The following is a 26,630-nucleotide window of genomic DNA, read 5'->3' as shown; positions in this document are numbered from 1 at the left end:
CGTCTGAAGGTGCAGCAGATCACCTGATCAACGAGCAAAACACTAGCTCATTGGTTGAAACTATCGTTCGTGCAGGCACCTAAATTATCATTTCAGGTGGTGGACTGGACATAGATCCTACTTGGAAACTTGCTAATGGCCAATGCTTAGAGGCCAACCAAGCCCTCTTGAAGCAACTAGCTGGATGCATAAGTAACTGCCCCTTCCTATGTTAATTAACACTGGGAGAATCAGCTACTTGTGTCCACCAGCTGGGTATATAAATGCCCTCCTGAATTCAACTGTACTGCAACTGGATATATACTGTATATAATAAATATGTAGTATTTATCTGTATGTTTGGTAGTGCTGAAAGACCAGACATCATTCTGTTGTTAGGGCAGGCTTGGTGCTGTGGCTACATCTCACCGCTTCATCCCCTACTCCATATCTTAATTAGAGAGAACTGGAGGAGGACAAGGATGAGTCAAAGGAGGAGGACAGGAGGTGGCAACTAGGTGCACAGGAGCAGTTTCTGAGGAGGTATTTTGTGCCACTATTTGATGTTGCTAGGCCAGTATGTTCTTCTGCAGCAGTATTTTGTGTTGCACTATGGCATTGCTGACCATGCCTATTTGTAATGGCCCTCCAACTTGTCTTAGCTCTGCCTTCTTTCAATTTGGATGCACCTACATGAGATCATTTTTTTTTTTTTTTTCAGGGCCACTTTAAATTCCTAATCTGCTCCTCGGTATTGTGTTGGCTTGTTCAGTATTGTCAACATTTCAGTAAAAAAAAAATAGTTCAGTCTTTACTCTATGGAACTTGTCTAGTTACTAATTCATTTGCACACACTATGGTTTACTACTTTGCTTTCTCTAATTTTTTTAGACAATATTTTATTTCTGTATCTAATTCCCACACACTTGATACATTTTCTATTACAGCTGTATTTACATACAGTTGTGTTCAAAATAATAGCCGTGTGTTTAAAAAAGTGAATAAAGCTCAAAATCCTTCTAATAGCTTTTATATCAATTCACACAAATGCATTAGGAACACTACACATTCTATTCTAAATCAAAGCATGAAGAAAAATATATCAAATTTGTGTTGTTCCTTTAAAAAAATTGAAGAAAAGTGAATATTAGACTGTTCAAAAATATTGCACTGTTTGTATTCTTCTTTACAAACTCAAACATTCACTATATAAACTGAAAAATGTTTGAAGACTTTGCTTTCCTTTGAAACACTGAACTAATATTTAGTTGTATAACCACTGTTTCTAAGAACTGCTGTACATCTGTGTTGCCCATGCAACCAAAATTCTGGCACTTGTGAACAGGTATTCCAGCCCAGGATGATTGGACTATATTTCACAGTTCTTCTCTATTTCTTGGTTTGGCCTCATAAACTGCATTTTTTATGTCACCCCACAAGTTTTCTATTGGATTAAGATCCGGAGATTGGGCTGATCACTCCATAACGCCAATCTTGTTGGTCTGGAACCAAGATGCACGTTTACTAGCGTGTTTGGGGTCGTTGTCTTGTTGGAACAACCATTACAAGGGTATTTCCTCTTCAGAATAAGGCAGCATGACCTCTATAAGTATTTTGATGTATTCAAACTGATCCATGATCCCTGGTATGCGATAAATAGGTAGTATGAGAAACATCCCCATATCATGATGCTTGCGCCACCATGCTTCACTGTCTTCACAGTGTACTGTGGCTTGAATTCAGTGTTTGGCGGTCGTCTGACAAACTGTCTCCGGCCACTAGACCCAAAAAGAACAATCTTACTTTCATCAGTCCACCAAATGTTGTGCTATTTTTCTTTAGGCCAGTCAATGTGCTCTTTGGCAAATTGTAACCTCTTCAGCACATGTCTTTTTATCAACAGTGGGACTTTGTGGGGGCTTCTTGCTGATAGCTTGGCTTCACATAGGCATCTTCTAATTGTAACAGTACTCACAGGTAACTTTAGACCTTCTTTGATCTGATTGAGCTGATTAAGTCCTTGCCATTTTGGCTATTCTATCCATTCGAATGGTAGTTTTTCGCTTTCTTCCATGTCTTTCAGGTTTTGGTTGCCATTTTAAAACATTTGCGATCATTTTAGCTGAGCAGCCTATCATTTTCTGAACTTCCTTATATGTTTTCCCCTCTTCAATAAACTTTTTAATCAAGCTACGCTGTTCTTCTGAACAATATCTGGAACTACCCATTTTCCTCAGAATTTTTGAGAGAAATGCACTGTAACCAGCATGTACAACATGTGCTGCCTTCCTTCCTTAAATAAGGGCAATAATTGCCACCTGTTTTTCAAAGAATGAATGACCTCACTAATTGAACTCCACACTGCTATTATTTTGAACATGCCCCTTTCAATAAGTGATTGAATTACAGAGAATCAGCAGCATGCATGTCATGACTGTTGGGTCTGCTGGATTTCGATTACTCTACTACACCTGCTAGTAAATAATTTGCCAATTAGAAATATAATTTCTACCAAAAACAGTGATTGATCAGGTTAGTGATGTCTGACTGCTATTATTTTGAACACAACTGTAAATACTTTTGTGTTATAGTTTTTCTAAGGAACAACTTGTCCTCAATGGGTCTTTTTTTTGGGTCTCTTGACTTTTGATACATGCTATTGTTTAAGGTTTATAGAAACGCTGATTAGCAATTATCAGATGGCATCGCCAATTACCCAATCAATAAGCAAAATGCTCGTTCATTGGGTAATCACATCATTCATGCGGTCACAAAAATAATTGTTTGATGGAAGCAGATAATGCTGTGTAAACAGGCACCTGCTGCCAGCAAACAACAAGTCTGTATGGGGAAGAGTGATGGCATTAGCGATCACTCGTCCCCATGTACATGCAGTGGTCTCCTTCAAAGCTTCCTTCCCGACAATCACCTACAAAATTGACTAATGTAATGGGGCCTTAAGTCTGTAATAATGCCAAGAAGGTAGTAACCATAATAGACTAGGCATGGAAACGATAAGGAGGATAGTGTAGGGAAACAGAAGAATAAGAAAATCTTGACATACTTGGAAAAGATGGTATAACTTACTGAACCACTAAGTGTGCGCTGAGCTTGTAATCTTTAAATGGGTTTTCTAGTTTGCATCTACCTCCTTTAACCCCTTAAGGACGCTGGGATTTTCCATTTTTGCGTTTTTGTTTTTCACTCCTGCCTTCCCATAGTCCTAACTTTTTTATTTTTCCATTCACATAGCCTTATGAGGGCTTGTTTTTTGCGGGACAAGTTGTACTTTCTAATGGAACAATTTACAGTTGCATACCATGAAGTAGGAAGCGGTAAACAAAATTCCAAATGGGGTAGAATTGGTAAAAAATAATTCTGCTAAAGTTTTTTTTTTTTTTTTTTACATTGTGCACTATGTAGTAAAATTGACCTGTTATCTTCATTCTCCAGGTCAGTACGGTTACAACGATACCACACTTGTATAATTTTGCTTGCGTTTTAATACTGAAAAAAAAAATTATAACCATATTCTGACCCCTATAACTTTTTTTTAGTTAAGTGTACGGGGCTGTGTAAGGACTAATTTTTTGCGGGACAATCTGTTCTTTTCAGTGATACTAATTTGAAGTGTGTGCCAGTTTTTGATCACTTTTTATAAAAAAAATATTGGGTAGTTGAAGTGACAAAAAATGGCAAATTGGCATTTATTTTTTATTTTTTCCATTACGCCATTTGCCGTATGTCATTAATATTGTTATATTTTAATAGTATGGGCATTTTAGCACGCGGTGATGCCCATGATGTTTATTTTTTTATTGTTTAAGTATTTTTATTTTAAGGAAAGGGGGGTGATTTGAACTTTAATGTTTTTTTATTTTTTTATATTTGCAAATATAAATTACTTTTTAACTTTGGGTCACTATAACTGGCAATCATTAGATTGCCTATTGTGTTCATTGATGTCTATATAGACACCATTGAACACTTAATTTGCACTATACCAATACAATGCTGCCACCTAGTGGCCTGTATTGGTATAGTCATCTAATAGGCACTGAAGCCTATTTGAGGCCTCAGCCTATTAGATCAATGCACATTTGACCACGGCATCTGAAAGGGAAAATATAAGCGATCAGCCTTATGGCTGATCGTATACATATGCCGTGGGTCTCTACTATTTAAAATAGCAGAAACCCGGTGGCTATGGCGCCATCTGCACGTACGTGCGGGCGCCATGTTTGGGGACCGGACTTCCACAGTATATGTACGGCGGAGGTCCTTAAAAGGGTTAAAATAATAATTGGTGGAGGTAGCTATAATTTTGTAATGTATTTCTAATGAGTGTTAGGATGACATTGTTAAAGGGCTTCTGTCACCCCCCTATAGTCATTTTTCATTTTTTGGCTACTTAAAACCCTTATACTGCGATTTATCAATATATAGTGCTCTTACTCTTTTTCGTTCAGTAGTTTCTTCAAAAAATTGACTTTTATAAAATGTAAATTACCTCTCTACCAGCAAGTAGGGCGGCTACTTGCTGGTAGCAGCTGCATCCTCCTTTCATAAAGACGCCCCTCCTCATGTTGATTGACAGGGCCAGCGAGCGCTCTCGTCCTCTGGCTGGCCCTGTCTGAGTTCTAAATCTCACGCCGGCGCAGGCGCACTGATAGGAGGACGCTCGCTCGGCCGCTCCTTCCTCAATGCGCCTGCGCCGATGACGTCACATCTACACCCGGCGCAGTCGCACTGAGGAAGGAGCGGCCGAGCGAGCGTCCTCCTATCAGTGCGCCTGCGCCGACTGAAGACCGGTACGGCAAAGGTGCGAGATTTAAAACGCAGACAGGGCCAGCCAGAGGACGAGAGCGCTCGCTGGCCCTGTCAATCAACATGAGGAGGGGGCGTCTTTATGAAAGGAGGATGCAGCTGCTACCAGCAAGTAGCCGCCCTACTTGCTGGTAGAGAGGTAATTTACATATTATAAAAGTCTGTTTTTTGAAGAAAGTACTGAACGAAAAAGAGTAAGATCACTATATATTGATAAATCGAAAAATAAAAAATGACTATAGGGGGGTGACAGAAGCCCTTTAACACCATGTATATTGAAGGAGCAAAAAGAGATAAAACTCCTATATAGACAGGTAATCCATTGTCAATTTACTACTACTGAAAAAGTCAAGAGAGGCTGTTTGCTATGCTAAAAGTTTAAAAAACGGAGAATGTTAATGAGGTAGGACAGGAAGCAGAACACGAGTGGCTTCACAAAATTATAGCAAGAAAACAATCTACCCATTTTTGTTAAAAAAAAATACATTAAAAATTCACTTATAGGCTGTCAATGTGTGATAAAATGATTGAAGTATCCTTTTAAGTACCTTATACTGTACCTCCAACAATAGCCTCTGATTTACAACCCCTGTGTAGATTTGCAACCAGCATTTATTTTTACTGTCATTACATAGTAAAGCTTAAACTACATTTTCTAATACAATACAAGAAAGGTATGCCGATGAGTATAGTCCCATTGTATGCCAAAAAAAAAAAAATAATATATCAATATTTTAGTATATGTTGGATGCAAAGGGTTTGATGGTTATGTAGCTTTTGCAGTTCATATGCAAAGAATAAAGTAAGAACAAGATACTAACAGAAATTTACTTGAACCAAACTATACACTTGCTTCCCTTACTTTGGATTGCCTCTGATGGTCTATCCTTGATCATCATAACTTGAATGTGAATTTAACTTACAATCATTCTGGCAGACTTCCAGGGGTGGTCCTCTATTGCAGCCATATTTTATCCCAGCTCCAATAAAAACATCTCTTCATCCGTGCCCCTTTCCAGCCAATCAGCATGTACCTTTACAGCAACATATATAGGCTACTGGCTGAAGTAAACAGTCAGTCAATGCATGCCACTAGTAGAAGAGAAGAGATATCCCTCCATGGAGAAGTATCTGACAATGTTGAAGGATTATAGCCATTTACTGTGATCTACTGTATATTGGTGAATATGGCTAGTAGATAAATGTTAATAACTAAATGTTATAATTAGAGATGAGCGAATCAACGTTGACAAAGTGGAATTCGATGCGAATTTCAGGAAAAATTCTGAATCTGAATTTCCTCACGCTTCGTGGTAACGAATCAAATTTTTTCATAAAATGGCTCCTGCATATGTGATGACATGGAACAAGGAACTCTGGGAAGGCAGGATCACTCATAATGCAATGCATGCAGCCAATCAGCAGTCAGCCAGCCCTGTGATGTCACAGCCCTATAAATAGCCTCAGCCATCTTGGATTCTGCCATTTTCCAGTGTACTGAGCGCAGGGAGAGACGTCAGCAGGCACTACGGACAGTGCTAGAAAAACGTAATTGTGCTAAAAAAATTTTTACAAGAGCAGGGAAAGATTATTCAAAGTGTAGGGAATGGATAGGGAGGAATCATTTATATGTCTAATTTGCCCTTGTGCGGTACATGGATTGCAGGATAAAACTTACCAGCAAAGATTAAAGGACCTTAACATATATAGCTTGGAAGAAAGACGAGACAGAGGGGATATGATAGAAACTTTTAAATACATAAAGGGAATCAACAAGGTAAAAGAGGAGAGAATATTTAAAAGAAGAAAAAGTGCTACAAAAGGACATAGTTTTAAATTAGAGGGGCAAAGGTTTAAAAGTAATATCAGGAAGTATTACTTTACTTAGAGAGTAGTGGATGCATGGAATAGCCTTCCTGCAGATGTGGCAGCTGCAAATACAGTGAAGGAGTTCAAGCATGCATGGAATAGGCATAAGGCCATCCTTCATACAAGATAGGGACAAGGGCTATTCATAGTATTCAGTATATTGGGCAGACTAGATGAGCCAAATGGTTCTTATCTTCCGACACATTCTATGTTTCTATGTTTCTAAGTGACATCAGACACCCCCAGCCAAGAGTGGGTTCATCAGGTACAACCCTTAGTTGGCATGGTCCAGGAGCTGGCCCTGTACCCTCACCTGTCCTCAACCTGCCTCTGTCCTTTTCTGTTCCCTCAGCCACAGAAGTATTGTATCCTGTGTGCTCAGCTCCACTATACAGTGAGGAAGAGCTACTAGAAGACAGTCAGCAGCTACTGGCAAGCCAAAGTGTTGAGGAGACATCCGCCGCTTCCTCCACTAGACGGGAAAGTAGTGATGAGGAGAGTGGCGTGGAAGCTGGTGTTGCGAGCGGTCAGGCTCCTGACCCAGAGACAGTTGAGGAGGACACCAGTGACGCGCAGACAGTACTAGATTATGATGATGTAGCTGATCGCACTTTGGAGCCGGGTGACGAAGGGGCTTCATCATCATCGGGAGAAGAGGGTGGCAGCTTGCCTGTGAGGCAGCTGAGGAGCCAGCAAGTGGCTAGCGTGGCCGGGAGTCAGCAGGGTGGCAGGAGTGGGAGGACGGGAGCCAAACATGCCCAGGGTAGACCACCTGATTCGCAGGAGCCTACCTGCCCGGGAAGTAGCCATGCACAGGTTCACGGAGGCAGCAACAGTAGCAGTCCGTCAGTGCATAGTGTTGGGTTAAAATCACCTACTCAGCGGTGTGGCAGTTTTTTGTTAAGCCACTGGAGGAGGTGAACATGTCCATATGTAGGATCTGTAGGCAGAAGGTGAAGCGTGGCCAGGGTGTCAATGTTGGCACCATGGCCCTGCGTCAACATATGCAGCGTCTCCATAAAATGGCCTGCGAGAACCGTGGCTCCGATGTGGTGGTCCAGCCTGCCGTAGCAACGGCTGCATCACCCAGTGGCACGCACCCGATTTCAGGCAGTCAAGGCTCCACCACCTCAGCTGTAGGGAGCTGTCTGTCCTTCCCATCATCTGCTGGACCTGATGCTCCTGCTCCTCGCCCTCCTACTCCTCGTCAGTCATTCCGTCAACAATCGATCACCGAAGTGATTGCCAAGAGACAACATTATGCGTGCACTCATCCAACGGCGCAGAAGCTGAACGTGCTCCTGTCCAAGTTGCTGGTGCTGCAGTCCCTCCCTTTCCAAGTGGTGGACTCTGCATCTTTCAGAGAACTGATGGCATGTGCCAAGCCGAGGTGGAGAGTCCTAAGCCATCATTTATTTGCCAAAAAGTCAGTACCAGCCCTGCACACACATGTATAAAGGAAGATGGGCCTGTCCTTGAGCCTTCGCTGTCTGCCAAAGTGCATGGCAGTGCCAACGTGTGGAGCTGTAACTACGGTCAGGGACAATACATGTCCTTTACGGCCCACTGGGTGAATGTGTGTCACGTGCCGGGGGTCCCTAGGGGGACCTCCGGGACATCATACGAGCAGGACAAGGCAAACAGGCCAAGGACCATGGAACACATAACTTAAAGAAAGGAATGACATGTGAGTGACAATTACTATAACAGAAGACCTCAATCTACTGAAATGGAACAGTGGGTGATAATCCACTGTGCCACTGACTAGCAATACTCTGGAGGGCTGTAACTAAGCAGCTACCTGGTCTTCACTAGAGCCTTAGATTGTGAGGATAGGCTTGGGCTTTTAGGGCAGTTGCCAGGGGCTACTCCAGAGCGTAAACCAAGTCAGTGGCAGCAGGATTAGGCGGCAAGAAGATACCAGACAAGGTACCAACAGTACAATGATACCACAGACAGGCAGGAAGAATAGAACAGAGGCAGAAGCAGATACCTATGCCCCAAGCAATAGAAGCAAGGCGACCCCCAAGAAGAGCTGCTCAGAGACAGAGAATGGGCATTCCCCCTCCAGGGAACATAGGAACCCTCTTCTAAAGGCGGACATAGACAGACATGAACAGAACGCCAGAAGCGGTAAGGACTGCCAGACAGACAATAACAGGAACATAGATCAGACACAGATAAGCTCTGCTAGGCTATACAGATACAGAACAGATACAAGGCAAGGTACAGGGCAAGAAGAACCAGGCAGAACACACCGAGGTGTAGATGGTAGGACTCCTTGGGTCAACAGCAAACGTAGATAGGCAGACAAGACAAGACAGAACAACCAAGACTGACCTCAATACTAAAGCCTCAAAGGCAGAAATAGCACCCTAATGAGCTCACCTGAAAGTACACACCCAGGAACCGACCAGTGGAGGTTAACAACATCAGAACCAAACAGGGAGGTACCAAATCAGGTCAGCGGTAACCAGAAACCACAGCATAGCAAGCTGAGATACAGGACGTTGCCCCTAGCAACCAGCATGCACGGAGCACAGCAGCTAGTACGCAAGAGCGCAACCAACCTGACATACCCACAGGGAGACGATACAGCCAAAGTGGGTATACAGACGAGCAGGTTCACACTAGATACTGCAGCCAGCACGCAGCCAAAAGAAACCAGCATACACGGAAACACCCGCAACCAGTACGCAATACGCATGCAGCCAGCCTGCATGGCAAACCACATCACTGTGAACCGCACCGTGACAATGTGATTCCTTCACAGCCACACCAGCAACTTGGCCAGTTGATGCTGCTTCCGCCTCCACGTTCTCACGCCGTTGGTCCTGCTTCAGCTTCCACTGCATGGAAAATGCACAGTGCCCCTCCAGCATACCACATGTGCAGGCCACGGAGGTGTACAGCTGTTCTGCACCTAGTTTGCCTGGACGAACTGAGTCACACAGAGGAGGAACTGCTTTTTTACACCCGTTGAGAGGGAGGACAAACTGAACTACTATAGAGACATCCTACGTACTCAGTTGGCCGATGCCTATCTGTGCCATCGTCCATCCTCTCACAGGTATGACCGGGGGGGCCCTCTGCGCTCACGTTCCACTGCCATGGCTGCTCTGGCAGGGTGGGGGGGGGGTAGGAGCAGTTCGAGCTCCATCAGCAGCAACTTGAGTCTAGAGTCACTGATGAGCAGCTTTCTTCACCCGCCTATTGAAGAAACGCCTCAACAGTAGTGATGAGCGGCAGGGGTCATATTCGAATTCACTATATTTCTTAAGCAGGGAGGAATCATGGGAAAAAAAAACTAATATTCTAAAAAACTAATATTCTAAAACAAGAATATATAGCAGTATAGCGAATATTCGAAAAAACAAAACAAATATAGAACAATTTAGCTAATATAGTGCTATAATGTTTTTTTTTTTTAATAGTTGTAATTTTTTTCCAATCTGAACTTCAGGTGAGAAAAAAATTACAACTATTAGGCAAAGAAGATTATAGCACTATATTAGCTAAATTGCTATATATTCGTTTTTTCGAATATTCGCTATGTTGCTATATATTCTTGTTTTTGAATATTACGAATATTCTATAAAATGAATCTATTTGTGTTTTAGAATATTCGTATGTTTTTTATTTTATTTGTACAGTTGTTCCACTTTGGCATACTCCTCCCCGACAAGAGTCCCTGTCACCATAGGAATGCCTGGGGGTTAGAATATACCATCGGATCTGAGTTTTTACAATCTCATTGATTCTCATTATGAAAATTTGCATTACAAAAATTCTCATTACAAAAATTCACGTTACGAAAATTCGCAATCAACACTACTCCTAAAGTTACGAATATATATCACTATATTCTAAATATTCGCAAATTCTCAAAGTGCCTATATTCGAGATAAAAATTTTCAATTCGAATATTCGTGATCAACGCTACTCACCAGCAGCAGGTAGACCTGGAGCAGGACCTGAACCAGCAGGTGGTGGCATACTTGGACAGCACCCTGCCACCCAACATTGAAGATCCGCTGGACTACTGGGCAGCCAAACTGGATTTGTGGCCGCAACTGGCAGAGTTTGGAAAAGCTGCCTAATGCCACACATCTGATGCCAAGTGCTCTTTCTTACACCCAGCATTGTCACCGGGTACTGTTATTTCCACCCACCTCCCCACTCTGTCACTTGGTCACTCTGTGGTCTCCTCATGCTACTGCCACCTCCACACTATGTCACCTTGCCACTCTGTGGTCTCCTCATGCTGCTGCCACCTACACACTATGTCACCTTGCCACTCTGTTGCCTTCTGATGCTGCTGCCACCTCCACACTATGTCACCTTGCTACTTTGTAGCCTCCAGATGTTGCTGCCATCTCCACACTATGTCACCTTGCCACTCTGTGGCCTCCTGATGCTGCTGACACCTCTACACTATATCACCTTGCCACATGGTCTCCTCATGCTGCTGCCACCTCCACACTATGTCATCTTCAAACTCTGTGGCCTCCTGATGCTGCTGACACCTCCACACTATGTCACCTTGCCACCCTGTGGCCTCATGATACTGCTGCCAACTCCAGACTATGTCACCTTGCCACTCTGTAGCCTCCTGATGCTGCTGCCACCTCCACACTATGTCACCTTGCCACTCTGTGGCCTCCTGATGCTGCTGCCACCTCCACACTATGTCACCTTGCTACTCTGTGGCCTCCAGATTCTGCTACCACCTCCACACTATATCACCTTGCCACTCTGTAGTCTCCTCATGCTGCTGCCACCTCCACATTATGTCAAATTGCCACTTTGTGGCCTCCTCATGCTGCTGCCACCTTCCCACTGTCATTGTATCTCTCTGTGGTCTACTCATACTGCTTCCACCTCACTACTTCTCATGCTGTTCCCACCCTTCCCACTTCATGACTGGGCCACTATTTTGCCTGTTGGCCTGGCTGACATCATCATTTATTTGACCCTTCTTCTGATCTGTCAGAAGGAAGGAAAAATGAGACGCACAACGGATCTTGTCTGTGTAGCAGCTTTAAGGCCTGTATGGCCCCATCAGAATTGGCTTGTGATTTGGTAGCCAAAAGCAGGAGTGGGTACAAAACACAGAAGACATGCAAATATTCCATTCATGTGTCAACTCTGTTTTGGATCCACTCCTGTTTTTTTTTAAATTAGCAATACTGATGGATTACTGACCAAATGCTGACTGAGTAAAGGCGGATGCTTAACAGACAGAATCAGTTTTTTGGGGATTATCGTTCTGACGGATCAGCGGAAGGGCAAAATAATCAGTGACATCAACACAAACTTACTACTGACACCTTCTCCACTCTGTCAGGGGGGCTCTACTTGTATAAGCGTTTAATAGAACAGGTTCTTTAGACATCTATGTGTAATATGCTGACGACAGTGTAAAAGAAGTGTGCTTATTTTTGGTGCTTTCATCGACCTATAAGTCTTATGTTCATACTTGAGTTTTTTGGTCAGTTTTGGCCCCGTGACTGCCCATATAAGTGTTGTGTGCAGTGATTCTAAGAGCGACGCCTGTCATCTGCATGTCATACTGACTCACAGTACTATTTCACTACCAAAGCAGATTCCCTATGCTTGTTACTGCAAGGCACAGTGTTCTACACCACTATAAAGGCTCTCTGAAGCCAGGAAATATCAGTTTTTTAACGGATCAAACAAAAAATTTTCAGAAAATTTGGCGAACTGGCCGATTCAAATTTTTTTAACATTTTCTCATCTCTAGTTATAATACTAGTGTGAATCACACATGAAGCATTACAAGTCCTAACCCATTGTTTCATAAGGTCTAGCAATGAAGAAATAACAGATGCCTTATTGAATTGTATCATTTTGTGAGCCTCCAATGTATGAGACAACTGCTAAATTGTGTTGGCTCTTAGTGCATCTGAAATGTGATATTTAGTTCTTAGGGACTCTCAGAACAAGAAATTCTCTTGGCTAGCTTACTGTTATTCCTGTTATACTACAGGTAAGATATGCTTTATTTGTATTATTTTATGATTATTCCTATTCATTCTCCGTTCTAGAGACAACTGTGGGTCCTAGAGGTGAGACTCACATCCATCAGACATTGGGGGCATATCCTAGTGTTTCATATGAGATGTAAAAATCCCTTTAAGGCTAGCCTGTTCCTTGTTATACTTAAATTAAGCACTGTAATGATAAATATAGCAAGACTTTGCCACTGCTTACACATTTTAAGCAATTCCATCCCTTATTTGTAGCATACGTTAGGGCCCAAAAGGGCCCTAAATATACATTGTAATCTGTGGCAGATTCTTGTGAGATGATCAGATTTTAATGCAGTTTGCAAACAGAGTGAATATGATTATATACTTGATCACTTCTTGCCTGTTCCAATGATATATATGGTTTGTGATATCCAAACTACTATATCATGCATAAAGAAGTTAAAATAGAAATGTTTTCTCAGATATACAACCCCTCTTCATTAGAAATCAGATCTGGCGATCAGGCACAGCAGCTCTGGCTTCTGAAACTGTGAGTAGCCACACATTTTTGTGTGGCTACTGTGTAGTATGGTATAAGATAGTGCTTAGTAGTGATGGACGAACATCTGCTGGGACGGTTCGCGAACGCGATTGCGCTGACGCGATCAAATGTTCGCAAACCGCAAGTTCACGGCGGGTCCCATTCATTTTAATGGCAGGCGAACCTGAAAAACCTTCAGCTCATATTTGCAGCCAAGAAATAATTACTAGAAGTGCACAAATAGTCCCACAACATGGACAGTGACATACTAGATGTATTATTCAAATTTGTGATCTCCATCTATACAGTACCCAAATGCACTATAAAGAAAGTACACTGCTCAAAAAAATAAAGGGAACACAAAAATAACAGATCCTAGATCTGAATTAATTAAATATTCTTCTGAAATACTTTGTTCTTTACATAGTTGAATGTGCTGACAACAAAATCACACAAAAATAAAAAAATGGAAATCTAATTTTTCAACCCATGGAGGTCTGGATTTGGAGTCACCCTCAGAATTAAAGTGGAAAAACACACTACAGGCTGATACAACTTTGATGTAATGTCCTTAAAACAAGTCAAGATGAGGCTCAGTAGTGTGTGTGTGGCCTCCACGTGCCTGTATGACCTCCCTACAACGCCTGTGCATGCTCCTGATGAGGTGGCGGACGGTCTCCTGAGGGATCTCCTCCCAGACCTGGACTAAAGCATCTGCCAACTCCTGGACAGTCTGTGGTGCAACGTGACGTTGGTGGATAGAGCGAGACATAATGTCCCAGATGTGCTCAATTGAATTCAGGTCTGCGGAACGGGCGGGCCAGTCCATAGCATCAATGCCTTCGTCTTGCAGGAACTGCTGACACACTCCAGCCACATGAGGTCTAGCATTGTCTTGCATTAGGAGGAACCCAGGGCCAACCGCACCAGCATATGGTCTCACAAGGGGTCTGAGGATCTCATCTCGGTCCCTAATGGCAGTCAGGCTACCTCTGGAGAGCACATGGAGGGCTGTGCGGCCCTCCAAAGAAATGCCACCCCACACCATTACTGACCCAATGCCAAACTGGTCATGCTGGAGGATGTTGCAGGCAGCAGAACGTTCTCCACGGCGTCTCAAGACTGTCACGTCTGTCACATGTGCTCAGTGTGAACCTGCTTTCATCTGTGAAGAGCACAGGGCGCCAGTGGCTAATTTGCCAATATTGGTGTTCTCTGGCAAATGCCAAGCGTCCTGCACGGTGTTGGGCTGTAAGCACAACCCCCACCTGTGGACGTCGGGCCCTCATTTCAACCTCATGGAGTCTGTTTCTGACCGTTTGAGCAGACACATGCACATTTGTGGCCTGCTGGAGGTAATTTTGCAGGGCTCTGGCAGTGCTCCTCCTGTTCCTCCTTGCACAAAGGCGGAGGTAGCGGTCCTGCTGCTGGGTTGTTGCCCTCCTACGGCCTCCTCCACGTCTCCTGATGCACTGTCCTGTCTCCTGGTAGCGCCTCCATGCTCTGGACACTACGCTGACAGACACAGTAAACCTTCTTGCCACAGCTCGCATTGATGTGCCATCCTGGATAAGCTGCACTACCTGAGCCACTTGTGTGGGTTGTAGACTCCGTCTCATGCTACCACTAGAGTGAAAGCACCGCCAGCATTCAAAAGTGACCAAAACATCAGCCAGGAAGCATAGGAACTGAGAAGCGGTCTGTGGTCACCACCTGCAGAACCACTCCTTTATTGGGGGTGTCTTGCTAATTGCCTATAATTTCCACCTGTTGTCTATCCCATTTGCACAACAGCATGTGAAATTGATTGTCACTCAGTGTTGCTTCCTAAGTGGACAGTTTGATTTCACAGAAGTGTGATTGACTTGGAGTTACATTGTGTTGTTTAAGTGTTCCCTTTATTTTTTTGAGCAGTGTATATTGGTATATAACACCCCGCTTCAATCTGTTTTTTTGGGGGACAACTGGTATATCACACTAGTAGAAATTATTTGTTCCAATAACGCTTGTCCCTCTATATACCTGCAGTATCGCAGCAGAACCGCACATAACTGCCGCACAATACAAATGCACTATAATATACTTTCTAACATAGAAAGTATATTATAACATTGTACAAGGAAGGCAATCCATTAGAATATACATAAAGATAAAACGTAACCTTTAATAATGTTACTATGAGGGTCCATTCACACGTCCGTAAATGTTTTGTGAATCCGCAAAACACAGACACCGGCAATGTGCATTCTACAATTTGTGGACCGCACATCGCCGGCACTATAATAGAAAATGCCTAATCTTGTCTGCAATTGCGGACAAGAATAGGACATGTTCTTTTTTTTTTCGGAAACGGAAGCACAGATGCGGAAGTGCGGATCCGCAAATGCAGATGTGGATCCGCAAATGCGGATGTGGATCCACAAATGCGAATGCGGACAGCACATTCCGGCCCCATTGAAAATGAATGGGTCTGCACCCATTCCGCAAAATTGTGGAACGGATGCGGACCTTTTTTGCAGACGTGTGAATGGAAAAGATATCCCTCAAAATGAAAATAAATTAAATTATTAAAGTTAAGCAAAAAGCATAGATGTGGTAGGCAATAACAAGTGCTCGGCGGCACTAAATCAGGTGCTCGGCAGCACCAAATCAGAAACCATATGTCCTATCACAATCCGGGGGGTTCCAGTGAACATCGATGAATCCAGGAGGGAAAGCAAAAAAACATCCATTCCTGGGCTAGATGATGATGTGGTATTGAAGGACAGGGTGGTCAAAGAACTGTCCCTGATATTGCCACAGGGAATGCTATTCTGGCCCTGATAGCCTAACCACAGACCACCCGTCCTGATAAGAGCGACCCCGTACGGAACCTTACCCTATATAAAAATGGCCCTAGTAAGCCCCTAGCTCCTAGGCCCCTGACTTCCAGGTGATCACTATATAGATCTATGTGTTTTTGACTCATTATAAAAGTATATTATAAGTATATCGCACCCCTCTGTGTATCACACCTATCGATAGCACACCTATACTACTGCTTAAAATGACTTTTGTGGCCCTATTAGCTAGCATTTGGTGTCCCTAACAGCCTGTCCCTGCTCCACACAGCAACCTCTCCCTACACTGGCAAAACACTGAATGTAAAATGGCGGCCAGATCAGGTTTATTTATAAGGTAGGGGGTATGTCCATGTGCTGAAATGTCTCAATTGGCTGTCCTGTACCACCTGATAGATGTGTCATGGCATGGGTCAAAGTTCTTCACAAGAATATGGCGGGCATGAATTTCTCCATATGTTTGCATGTTAGGCGAATCGCGAACACGCAAAATTCGCCGTGAAACGACCGCCGGGCGAACCGCAAGGCCATCTCTAGTGCTTAGAATTACTCCTAATCTAGCAGTGATAAAAGTTAAGTGGTTCTCTCTCTCTTTAACCCCTTGCCCCATTTAGACATAACTGTACGTCCAGCTTGCATGTAATTTCACGCATAGTTAAGCCAAAACTGTTAACTGAGATTGTGACATTATCACAGCCTGAGTCTCCACTCGCACCGAGAACAGAGACATTGGAGAAGCCGACAAGAGACCACTCTGATTGGACAAGGGACTGGCAAGGGACCACTCTATGCAGACTAACCAATCGGAGCATAGGCAGTGTAAAATGTTGGTTTCAGGCTCTGATGTCCACTTTCAGAGCCTGAAATCAGCCATTGTCCCTTTGTGTCCCGATGTCCCCTGTGCCCCTAATACTGCCTGTGCCCACATGTCCCAATGCCCCCTGTGCCCCTGATGCTCCCGTGCAGTCAACCATATTGGATGCCATGATGCAGCTTAGGAGCAGAGCCGATGTAATCAGCAGCGATTGGCAGCTATACTGCCAATATCAGTGCTGGCACCGATTCCAGCCATTTAACCTCTTAGATGCTGCAGTTAGTAGCCACCATGGCATCTATGGGGTTAACAAAGGGAGGGGGTTCTCTCTGTTCCTCATTGGGCCGCTGCCACTGCCAACTTAAATTATCATATCATATATACTGCATGAGGAACCCCATAAAAAAAACACTACCAGAATTGCAGTTTCCAAAAATGGTATAAAAAATTATAACAAAGACATATGTACCTCAAAATAATCCTGTAAAAAAAAAAGCCTTCACACAGCTACATTGGTGAAAAAATGTAATGTTATGGCCCCTAAAAACAATTTTAGCAAATTCCATGTTAGAAAATCCTGATGTTGTTCATTCCATTCTGAACACTGCTGTGCCCCCAAACAGCAGTTTAAGACTACATATGGGCTGTTGCTATAGTCACGAAAAATTTGCAACAAATTTTTTGATGCATTTTCTCCTGTTGTGCCTTGTGAAAATTTAAAATTTAGGAGTAAAGCAACATTTTGTTGGAAATAAAATGTACATTTTCATTTTCACAGCCAAGTGTTTCTAAATTCTATGAAATGCTTGTTGGGTCAAAGCATTCGCTTTATCTTTTGATCAATTCCTTGATGGGTATGGTTTAAATTTTTTTTCACTTTTTGGGGTTTTCTTTATAAGGGTACCTGAAAATGACATGGCACCTGAAAATCATTCCAGCAAAATCTGCCCTCCAAAAACAATATTGCACTCTTTCTGTGCCCTGCCATGTGCCCATGAAGAGATTTACAATCACATATGGGGTGTTTCTGTAAACTGAAGAATCATGGTAATAAATATTGAGGTTTGTTTTGCTGTTAACCCTTGCTATGTTATAGTAAAATTTATTAAAATGGAAAATCTGCAAAAAAAAAAAAAGACATTTTTAACTTTCACTTCCATTTTTCTTTAATTCCTATGGAACACAGTTTTAAATAAATTGAGGGGTGTAGTTTCTAAAATAAGGTCATTTTTGGATGGTTTCTATTATGTAAGCCCCTTAAAGTCACTTTGGAATTGAACTGGTCCTTAAAAAAAAAAAAAAAAAAATTTCTAAAATTGCTTCCAAAATTCTAAGCCTTCTAACATACTAAAAAATAAAATGAAATATACAACATTATGCCTACATAAAGTAGACATATGGGGAATGTTAATGAATAACTAATTTGTGAAAAATCACTATTTGTCTTAAAATATAAGAAATTTAAAATCTTTCAAAATTTGGGATTTTTTTTATACTTAAAGGTAAAACATAACATAAAACTCAAAATCACCACTATTATTTAGTATGATGCATCATGAGTAAATAATCTTATAACCGCTTAGATCAGTAAAAGCGTTCCAGAATTATTACCAGATAAAGTGACAGATGTCAGATTTGTAAATGGGTTTTGACATTTGGTCCAAACTGACTTTTGCTGGAAGGGGTTAAATTGAACTATTAACAGGCACTACATTCTGGTGAAATGATGTGCCTCTACAATTAAAGAAGGTGGATGCCTGAGGTGAAAATCTTATCTTCCCGCATGGGTAGAAATCTCCTGATGAAATCCATGCAACTAAATAAGTATCAAGTAAAATATGGTTATGCTGAGCCTGTTAGACACAAAGTTGGTCTGGCAAAGGACCTGATTATGATACTTATGCATTTTAATAGGGTAATGGAACAACTCTTTTAAAGGCTTTGTACACGTTCAGGGGCAAAAAAAAAAATTATGATTGCATTTTACTCATTTTGGGCTAAAAATTATTTTTTCAATTGGTCTTTATTATTAAAAATATTGAGCTGTTCTGTCACAAAATGTTAACTGTCTAACTGTGTGAATAGTGTTTTCACTTTCACTTTGTGTTGATCATCTAATAACCCTTATCTCTAAATGAATAAAAGGTCATAAACACTTATTTAAGCCACATTTTTATCAGTAAGATAATAGCTCATCTTTAATGAATGTTTATAAGATCAAAGATCACAAATAAGGAGCCCCAAGTTCCATGCTTGACAGAGCAGAGAGAAAATTCTGATCTTGCTACTAGATAAACTAAAAGCTGCGCAGGGAAAACAGCTCAATATTTTTAATAAAGACCAATTGAAAAAATGATTTTTAGTTCAAAATGAGTACAATGCAATAATTTAAAAAAAATCCCTCCAAAGGTGTACATAGCCTTTATTTTTTTAATTATTATACATAGGTAGCAATCATATTTTTTTTAAACTTTTTGAATAAAACCCCAACTGGATAAATTAAACTAATGTTAGCACTTCTAATTTTTGCAGGTCTCATTGGTAATATGTGAATAATTTGTATGACTATTTCATACTGCCTTTAGGTCAAACCTTCCTTTCTCTAAAAGTGTAATTGTAGCAAAACAGTTTCTATTATCAGTGAGTAATATATTTTTTGCATTTAGCAAGGAACACATACCTATCCTTACATTTCTAATAAAATATCAGAGTTTGTGGAAACAATTAACATATTGATTATGTGTACACAAATGCTAGTGACAGTGCAAATATATGGTAAAATATGTCAAGTATTTGGTAATGTATTCTAAAAAATATTTAGAATATTTTCAAACATTTTCTAAAATCTATAAAGATATCTGCTGGGAGAAACAAAAAATTTGGACTTCTTAAAGCTGCAATTTTTAGATATTACCACAAGAGAGCAGCCTTGTATTCCAAGTTTATTACAAAGCTTATACTAGAGAACATGCTGATATAAGCTTTGCGCTCTCCTCCCCCTGGCTCAGTGATTCACCCTCCCATCGTTGCTCTCGCACAAAGAAGAGCTGCAGCTCTGATGAGAGCCCTGTGGGTGTTTATTTTCATCACTTGGATTGTATTTTAGGAATATGGACATATAAATTCATATTCCTCATGCAGCTTGGATGGTACAGGATCTACATGACATCAAATATCAAGACAATCATTTAAGATATGGACATCAGAGGCTTTTGTCAGTGCTGGAAATGGCAAGTAGTCTGCTCCTTTCTCCTATGTAGCTGGGGCTGGGTCTATGGGCAGCTTCATTATTCTATTGTTGAGGAGTCTGATCCAGGGACATTGGTGGGAAATGTAGCTCAGGATCTGGGGATAAAACGTGCAGAGATTTCTCAGCGAAAAATGCATCTGACATCTGAAAAATACCAAAAATATTTCATTGTAAATCAGGCAAATGGAGGGTTGGCTGTGAAGGATAGGATTGATAGAGAGAGCCTATGTGGATCCAGTGCCCGCTGTTTATTGCAGTTAGAGGTTGTGGCTGAGAATCCTGTGGAGCTTTTCAGTCTGGAAATAGAAATTCTGGATATTAATGATAATTCTCCAATATTCTCACCTAGTAATCATATTATTGAAATCACAGAAGTGTTTACTAGTCCTGGTTCTCGGTTTGCTTTAGACATTGCTAAAGATTTAGATGTTGATGTGAATGGTGTCAATCAGTATACATTGAATACAAATCCATATTTCTCACTGTCTGTGAAGACTCGTAAGGATGGAACGCTCATCCCTCAGCTCATACTAGAAAAGGCTTTAGATAGAGAAGAAAAGCAAGAACATGACCTGATTCTCACAGCTATTGATGGAGGAGAACCAGCCAGGTCAGGGACCTGCAGGATAACAGTAGTTGTATTAGATATTAATGATAATCCTCCAGTCTTTAATCAGTCAGTTTATAAAGTCAATATCAGGGAAAATCTGCCATTGAAAACTGTCATAGTAACACTGAATGCAACAGATCAGGATGATGGAGCAAATGGGGAAATTCAGTATTATTTTGATGGACATACATTTGAATCTGCCAGAGAGATATTTTCTCTAAATGAACAAACTGGAGAGATTTGTATTAATGGAGTTTTGGATTTTGAAGAAAAGAGCTATTATGAATTATCGATAAAGGCTGTAGACAAAGGACTCCCCAAATTAGAGGGGAATTCTATAATTCAAGTGGAAATAGAAGATATGAATGACAACCCCCCTGGAATTATATTTACCTTTGTGACTAATAATATTCCAGAAAACACACCATCTGGGGATACTATAGGGTTTATTAATGTAAAAGACAAGGATTCAGGGAAAAATGGAGAAATACAACTTAACTTATCACCAAATGTGCCTTTTAAAATTAAACAGATGAAAAACCGCTATGCATTGGTAACAGATAGATATCTAGATAGAGAGGAAACCTTCCAATACACTATAGAGCTGACAGCCTCTGATTTAGGATCTCCTCCTCTATACAGTAAAACAAGCGTCACCCTCAGTGTGTCAGATATTAATGATAATGCTCCAGTCTTCACACAGTCTACTTATAATGCTTTCATTCAGGAGAACAGTGACCCAGGGACTCTTCTATGTACAGTATCTGCTACTGACCTAGATGAGGGGGTTAATTCTGATCTGGTTTACTCCATAGTGGAGAGTCAGATTGATGGCTCCTCTGTATCCTCCTTTGTCTACATTCATTCTATTGATGGGAATATATATGCTCAGCGTTCCTTTGACTATGAGCAGATCCAGGTTCTACATATCACTATAAAGGTAGAAGACTCAGGATCTCCACAGTTATCTTCCACTATCCCTGTCTTTATCTTCATTATGGATACAAATGACAATGCCCCCGCTCTGCTCTATCCAGAACATTCTGAAGACCTCATTGTCCAAGAGAGGATTTCAAAGTCTTTAAGTTCTGGATATCTGGTGTCAAAATTGTCTGCAGTGGATCTGGACTCGGGTCACAATGCCTGGTTGGTGTTTAGCCTCATTGACCCCATCAATTATTCATGGTTTCAAGTGTCTAAACACACAGGAGAGGTGAGAACTGTGAGAGGATTACAGGATATCGAGAACATTGAGCAAAAACTTGTCATTTCCATTAGTGATCAGGGGATTCCTTCATTATCCACCACAGTGACTGTACTTGTCACTATAGCAGATGAGGTTATAGTGGAAAGACCAAAATCTGGGGACTTCCTGACAAATTCCAAACCCCCATCAGATATGACATTGTATTTATTTATATCTCTAGTGGCCATCAGCTTAGTCTCACTTGTTACCTTCATGATATTATTGGTGAGATGTCTGAGAAAGGACAGATATGATTATACCAATAGTTGTTGTTTCCTTGGTGGATCCCAATCCAAATTCTACACCGATCAGTATCAGCCAGCTCTGTACCTGAACACAGATGGGACCTTAAAATACATGGAGGTCAGGATGGTTCCTCCAGGATGCCAGGGGCAGAGTTACCAAACTCATTTACCTCCAGCCCCAGAGCAACAAGATTTCAGCATTGTGAAGCCTTTAAATGTCCCTCAGTTGAAGGATATGTATCAAGGAGCCTCATGTGAGGGGGATTTTTTGAATGAACCAAACAATGTAAGTCGTAAAATGATACTGTACTAACATATTGACTTTTGGGTGCCAAAAGTGAAAGTAAAATGATATGACTGAATTGATTTACTACTTTTTTCAGAACTTCATGGAGAGATTTATCAAACTGGTGTAAATTAGAACTGGCTTAGTTGCCCATAGCAACCAATCATTTCAACCTTTCATTTTCAAAAGGAGCTATGAAAAATGAAATGTGGAATCTGATTGGTTGCTATAGGCAACTAAGCCAGTTCTGCTTTACACCAGTTTTTGATAATTCTTCCCCTATATTTTTACTTTAACTTGTGTAAATGCACCAGTGACCTTCTTCTTGATGGTATTTAAACCTTGTAGACTTGTGTGTTCTTTTTACCTCATTTTGCCAATATTGTACAAAACCTTATGTTTCTTTTATTTCTTTACTTCATTCCAATGTAAAATGGTTCATCATGAGGGACGCTGAGACAGATATCGTTCACACCTGCTCCCCCTCCACGTGACGTTTTGGGAGAACATGCCCCCTTACTTATTATACAGGTTCTTCTTTAGGGTGCATAATGTTTATATTGGCACATCATGGTGCATAATATTAATGTTATGGGTCTTTTGAGATTTTGCATTCATGATTATCTTATTTTTTTTGTGTTAAACCCTAATTATTATTTAGTGTTTGAATCTTACATATCATCTTCAAGGTAATTTTATTAATAGTCTGATTATTATATATAATTGATGTTTTGTGTTTTCTTATCATGTTTGTGTCATGTTCTGACGAGGAACCGTTACACAATCAGCTGCCTGGACCCCATTTAGAACGACACATGGCGGTCACAGGCAAGAGCTTCATACAGACAAGATGTCCTCCCTCCATAGAACCCTGGAGCCCTCTCACAAAGGCATAGGCAGGACAATCATATGCCTGTTTCCCATGCGTTTTTAGTCCATGGGCAAACAGACAGAGCTGTGCACAAAACACGGACATACAAGACAGGAAAAGCAGATGCCTGTTCCCCATGCGAAGTTAGTCCATGGCCGTACAGACAGACCTCTACACAAGGCTCGGACAAACCGTACAGGAAAAGAAGAAAATATCTGGACTCCATGCAGGAAGACACATGGCAGTCGCAGACCAGAAACAGAACAAAACTAACAAGACATAGATCTAGGCTCGGAGACCTAGCACATAGACACAGAAACTATAACTAGTCAAGGCAGGAAGACCAGGTGACCTCAATGACATAATAGCTGGCCACACAAACAGGGCATATGGACTCACCAAGGTCAGATGCATAGCTCCTGCACCCAGCAAGGCTGGAGACACACTGACCCCCAAACCCAGGCACACAGGTATATAAAGAGCACATAGTGACCACACCCAGACCCAGACAATTAACCACATACAAACCGAACAGGGAGGGGGGCCTGCATAAACATAGATGTGAAAGCATAGGCTACAGTACTGGATGTTGCCCCTGGCAACCAGAATACATGGCGTCCACCATAGCCAGTATGCCAGAGCACAAACAACCCATGTCACAGTCACCACACTGTGACACTTACCAGAAGCGCGACAACAGGGAGGGGAGCAATCATACACTAGGAGTAGTACACACACAGGCTGCCTCAACTACACATAGGTCATAGCAACCAGCCTATACGCCTGAGCAGCCAATACACCTGTGAGCTACTAAAGCAAGCAACACGCGAACTACACTGTGACACTACCTCCCCTTTCAAGCCCCCCCAAATTTCCACTGGGAGATTAGGCAGAACACCCTAAACCAAAGGCCTAATACCAAACAAAGAAAAAAAAATGGGTACCAATGCACATTAACCCAAACAACGGCCAGTACTCACAGACATTCCTACAATGGTAACCAGCACACACGAAGATGGATAGGGAAAGTGGAACTGTACCAGGGACATATCAAAACCAGGAACGGACTAGGACACAGAACAAGACTAGCCCAAGGCCAGAAACAGGATTAGGTACCAGTACAGACTCACCCAAACCGCAACCAGTATGCACAGACATTCCTAGACCGATTTTTACTAAGTATATAGCATAAATAAGTGTTTATAAAAAATGGCAGAACATTTTCAATAAAGACCTATTGAAAAATGATTTTAAGTCCAAAATGAGTAAAATGCAATCATATATAAATGTCCCTGAAGTTGTATATAGCCTAAATATGGTATACATAGAGTTCAGCATGGACATATTTTTAACAAGAACAAGGGGGCACAATCTGAAATTAGTTGGGGGAAGATCAGAAGAAAAAACGTCAGAAAATATTATTTTATTGAAAGAGTAGTAGATGTTTGGAAACAACTTCCACCAAACGTGGATTTAAACATGCCTGGGATATACATATATTTACCCTAAGGAAAATAAATAACAATGAAACAATTTACACTTCTAACAGAATTATTTGATCCTCAAATCACTGTAAAAGTGTACAGTGGCCCCCTGTAGCCTTACAGGTATACTGAAATATTCTGACCCAATGGAGCTCAAAGGACAATTCTTTGACCTTCGTAGGATGAATGGTGCCCGTTCAGTATGTTTGGAGCATAAGGCAGGAGTTATTACCAGCAAGTATTTCAAACATAAGAGTAAATATGAAGAAATGGTTGAAAAATAACACAATGAAACACTGTAATGGTGCATAACCCCAAACAACCAGACAGAGTTTAAACAATGGTGGATTTATTAAATGACGACAGTAAAGTCTAGACCAGAAATCAAATGCAGGTAATCAATCCAAATAATAACTTGTGCAGGAAAACTCACAAGGGACAGCCAGACCAGGCCAAAGTTCATATGCACAGAAATAGTCAGTGTAACGCAGTACCTAAGGACGAGACGTTTCGTGGGTTTGATCCGAGGACAAATTGTTCCACATAGAAGTTTCCCACAGGCAGACTCTAGAGATGGATTGAGGAAGTCAGAGGTTATCCACAGATAGTCTGGAAGAATGTGAACAGCAACATACACCCGGGTTGTCAAAACAACAGTGGGCACTGACCAGCCAGGGAGATCACCTCCTAAACACCTGCTAGCTAATCACAGAGTGCCATGTGTCTATTCCTCATAGGCCATATGATTATCCTAATCCCTGACACTTGTGCAGCCTTGGCTGGTCATTGATCACTTAACCAATGCCTGCCATCTAATCTACTAGAGTCTATGTACAGGTATATTCCCCGTCAGTGGCCGGTGTAGCGAATAAGATGCGCGTACGTTCAGCCGCTTAACCCTTTGCGAACCTCCTCTCAAGCATGCACATGGACGCTCAAGCGGCCCTGAACCGCGTCCGCCCGCAAAGGAGTCGGAACCGAAAATTCCACAGGCACATGCGTGACCTGTCCCGCTACTCCAATAGGGTCCCCGCAGGCTGAGCCCCACGATAATTCCTGGGGGCCCCAGTGGACAGTGTCTTACAAACACTAGTAGTAGTAATCTAACAAGTAAACAATGGGCCATATAGGAAACCTAATACTTATTAAAACCTTGTGCAGTAATACAATGTCTGAAATAATGAAATATATATATATATATATATATATATATTTCTTTATTTTTTAAAGATTTAATGTTCAACTAGCACAGATTGATTTTTGTATATTTCATTATGTTCTTATGTTCTTGAGAAAAACATTTTTATATTTCTTTCCCATGATTATATTTTAATGGTTCTATCTGCTCATACACAGCTTAAACTTTCATGCCAATATTATATATTATACTCAACTCTTTCTAGATGGAAAGAGTTTAAGAGGTGGTATCATGGAAAAATTTACAAAAATATCTAAACATATTTCTCAGTGAGCAAATAATAGTATAAAAACTACTTCTTTACAATATCAAAATGTGTATAATGTAAAAATCATATCATATTTAATATTAAATCTCTATTTATGGGAGTACCAAAGAACATTTTTCTCTATATCTATATGTTTATTTCCTTGTTGCATCACTTGTGGAGTGTTTGAATGCACATCTAGAATATTTTTTTCTTCCAATATACTTATTTATTGTCTCCTGTCTAATTTCTGCATTATCGCTATTAACCAGTAGAGGGTAGTCTTGTCATCCAGTCCATTATCTGAACAATATTAGAGAACATGTCGTT

General features: G+C 41.3%; 2 protein-coding genes across 5 annotated transcripts in view; both read left to right on the top strand.

Moving 5' to 3' along the window:
- The window catches only part of LOC121008577 (protocadherin gamma-C5-like), a 392,139-nt gene that overhangs the window by 82,600 nt on the left and 282,909 nt on the right, over positions 1 to 26,630 (top strand). The gene's annotated exons all lie outside the window — the stretch shown is intronic.
- Positions 19,985 to 22,472, top strand: LOC120986757 (protocadherin gamma-C5-like). The gene is given in 2 exon segments (XM_040415469.1): positions 19,985 to 22,308; positions 22,311 to 22,472. Coding segments are annotated over 2 exon segments (2,412 nt in total). The 5' UTR covers positions 19,985 to 20,058.

The sequence above is a fragment of the Bufo bufo genome, chromosome 1 (genome assembly GCF_905171765.1).
Source record: "Bufo bufo chromosome 1, aBufBuf1.1, whole genome shotgun sequence".
NCBI classification, from domain to species: domain Eukaryota; kingdom Metazoa; phylum Chordata; class Amphibia; order Anura; family Bufonidae; genus Bufo; species Bufo bufo.
The sequence above is the reverse complement of the archived record's forward strand: the minus strand, read 5'-3'. Positions and strand labels throughout refer to the sequence as shown.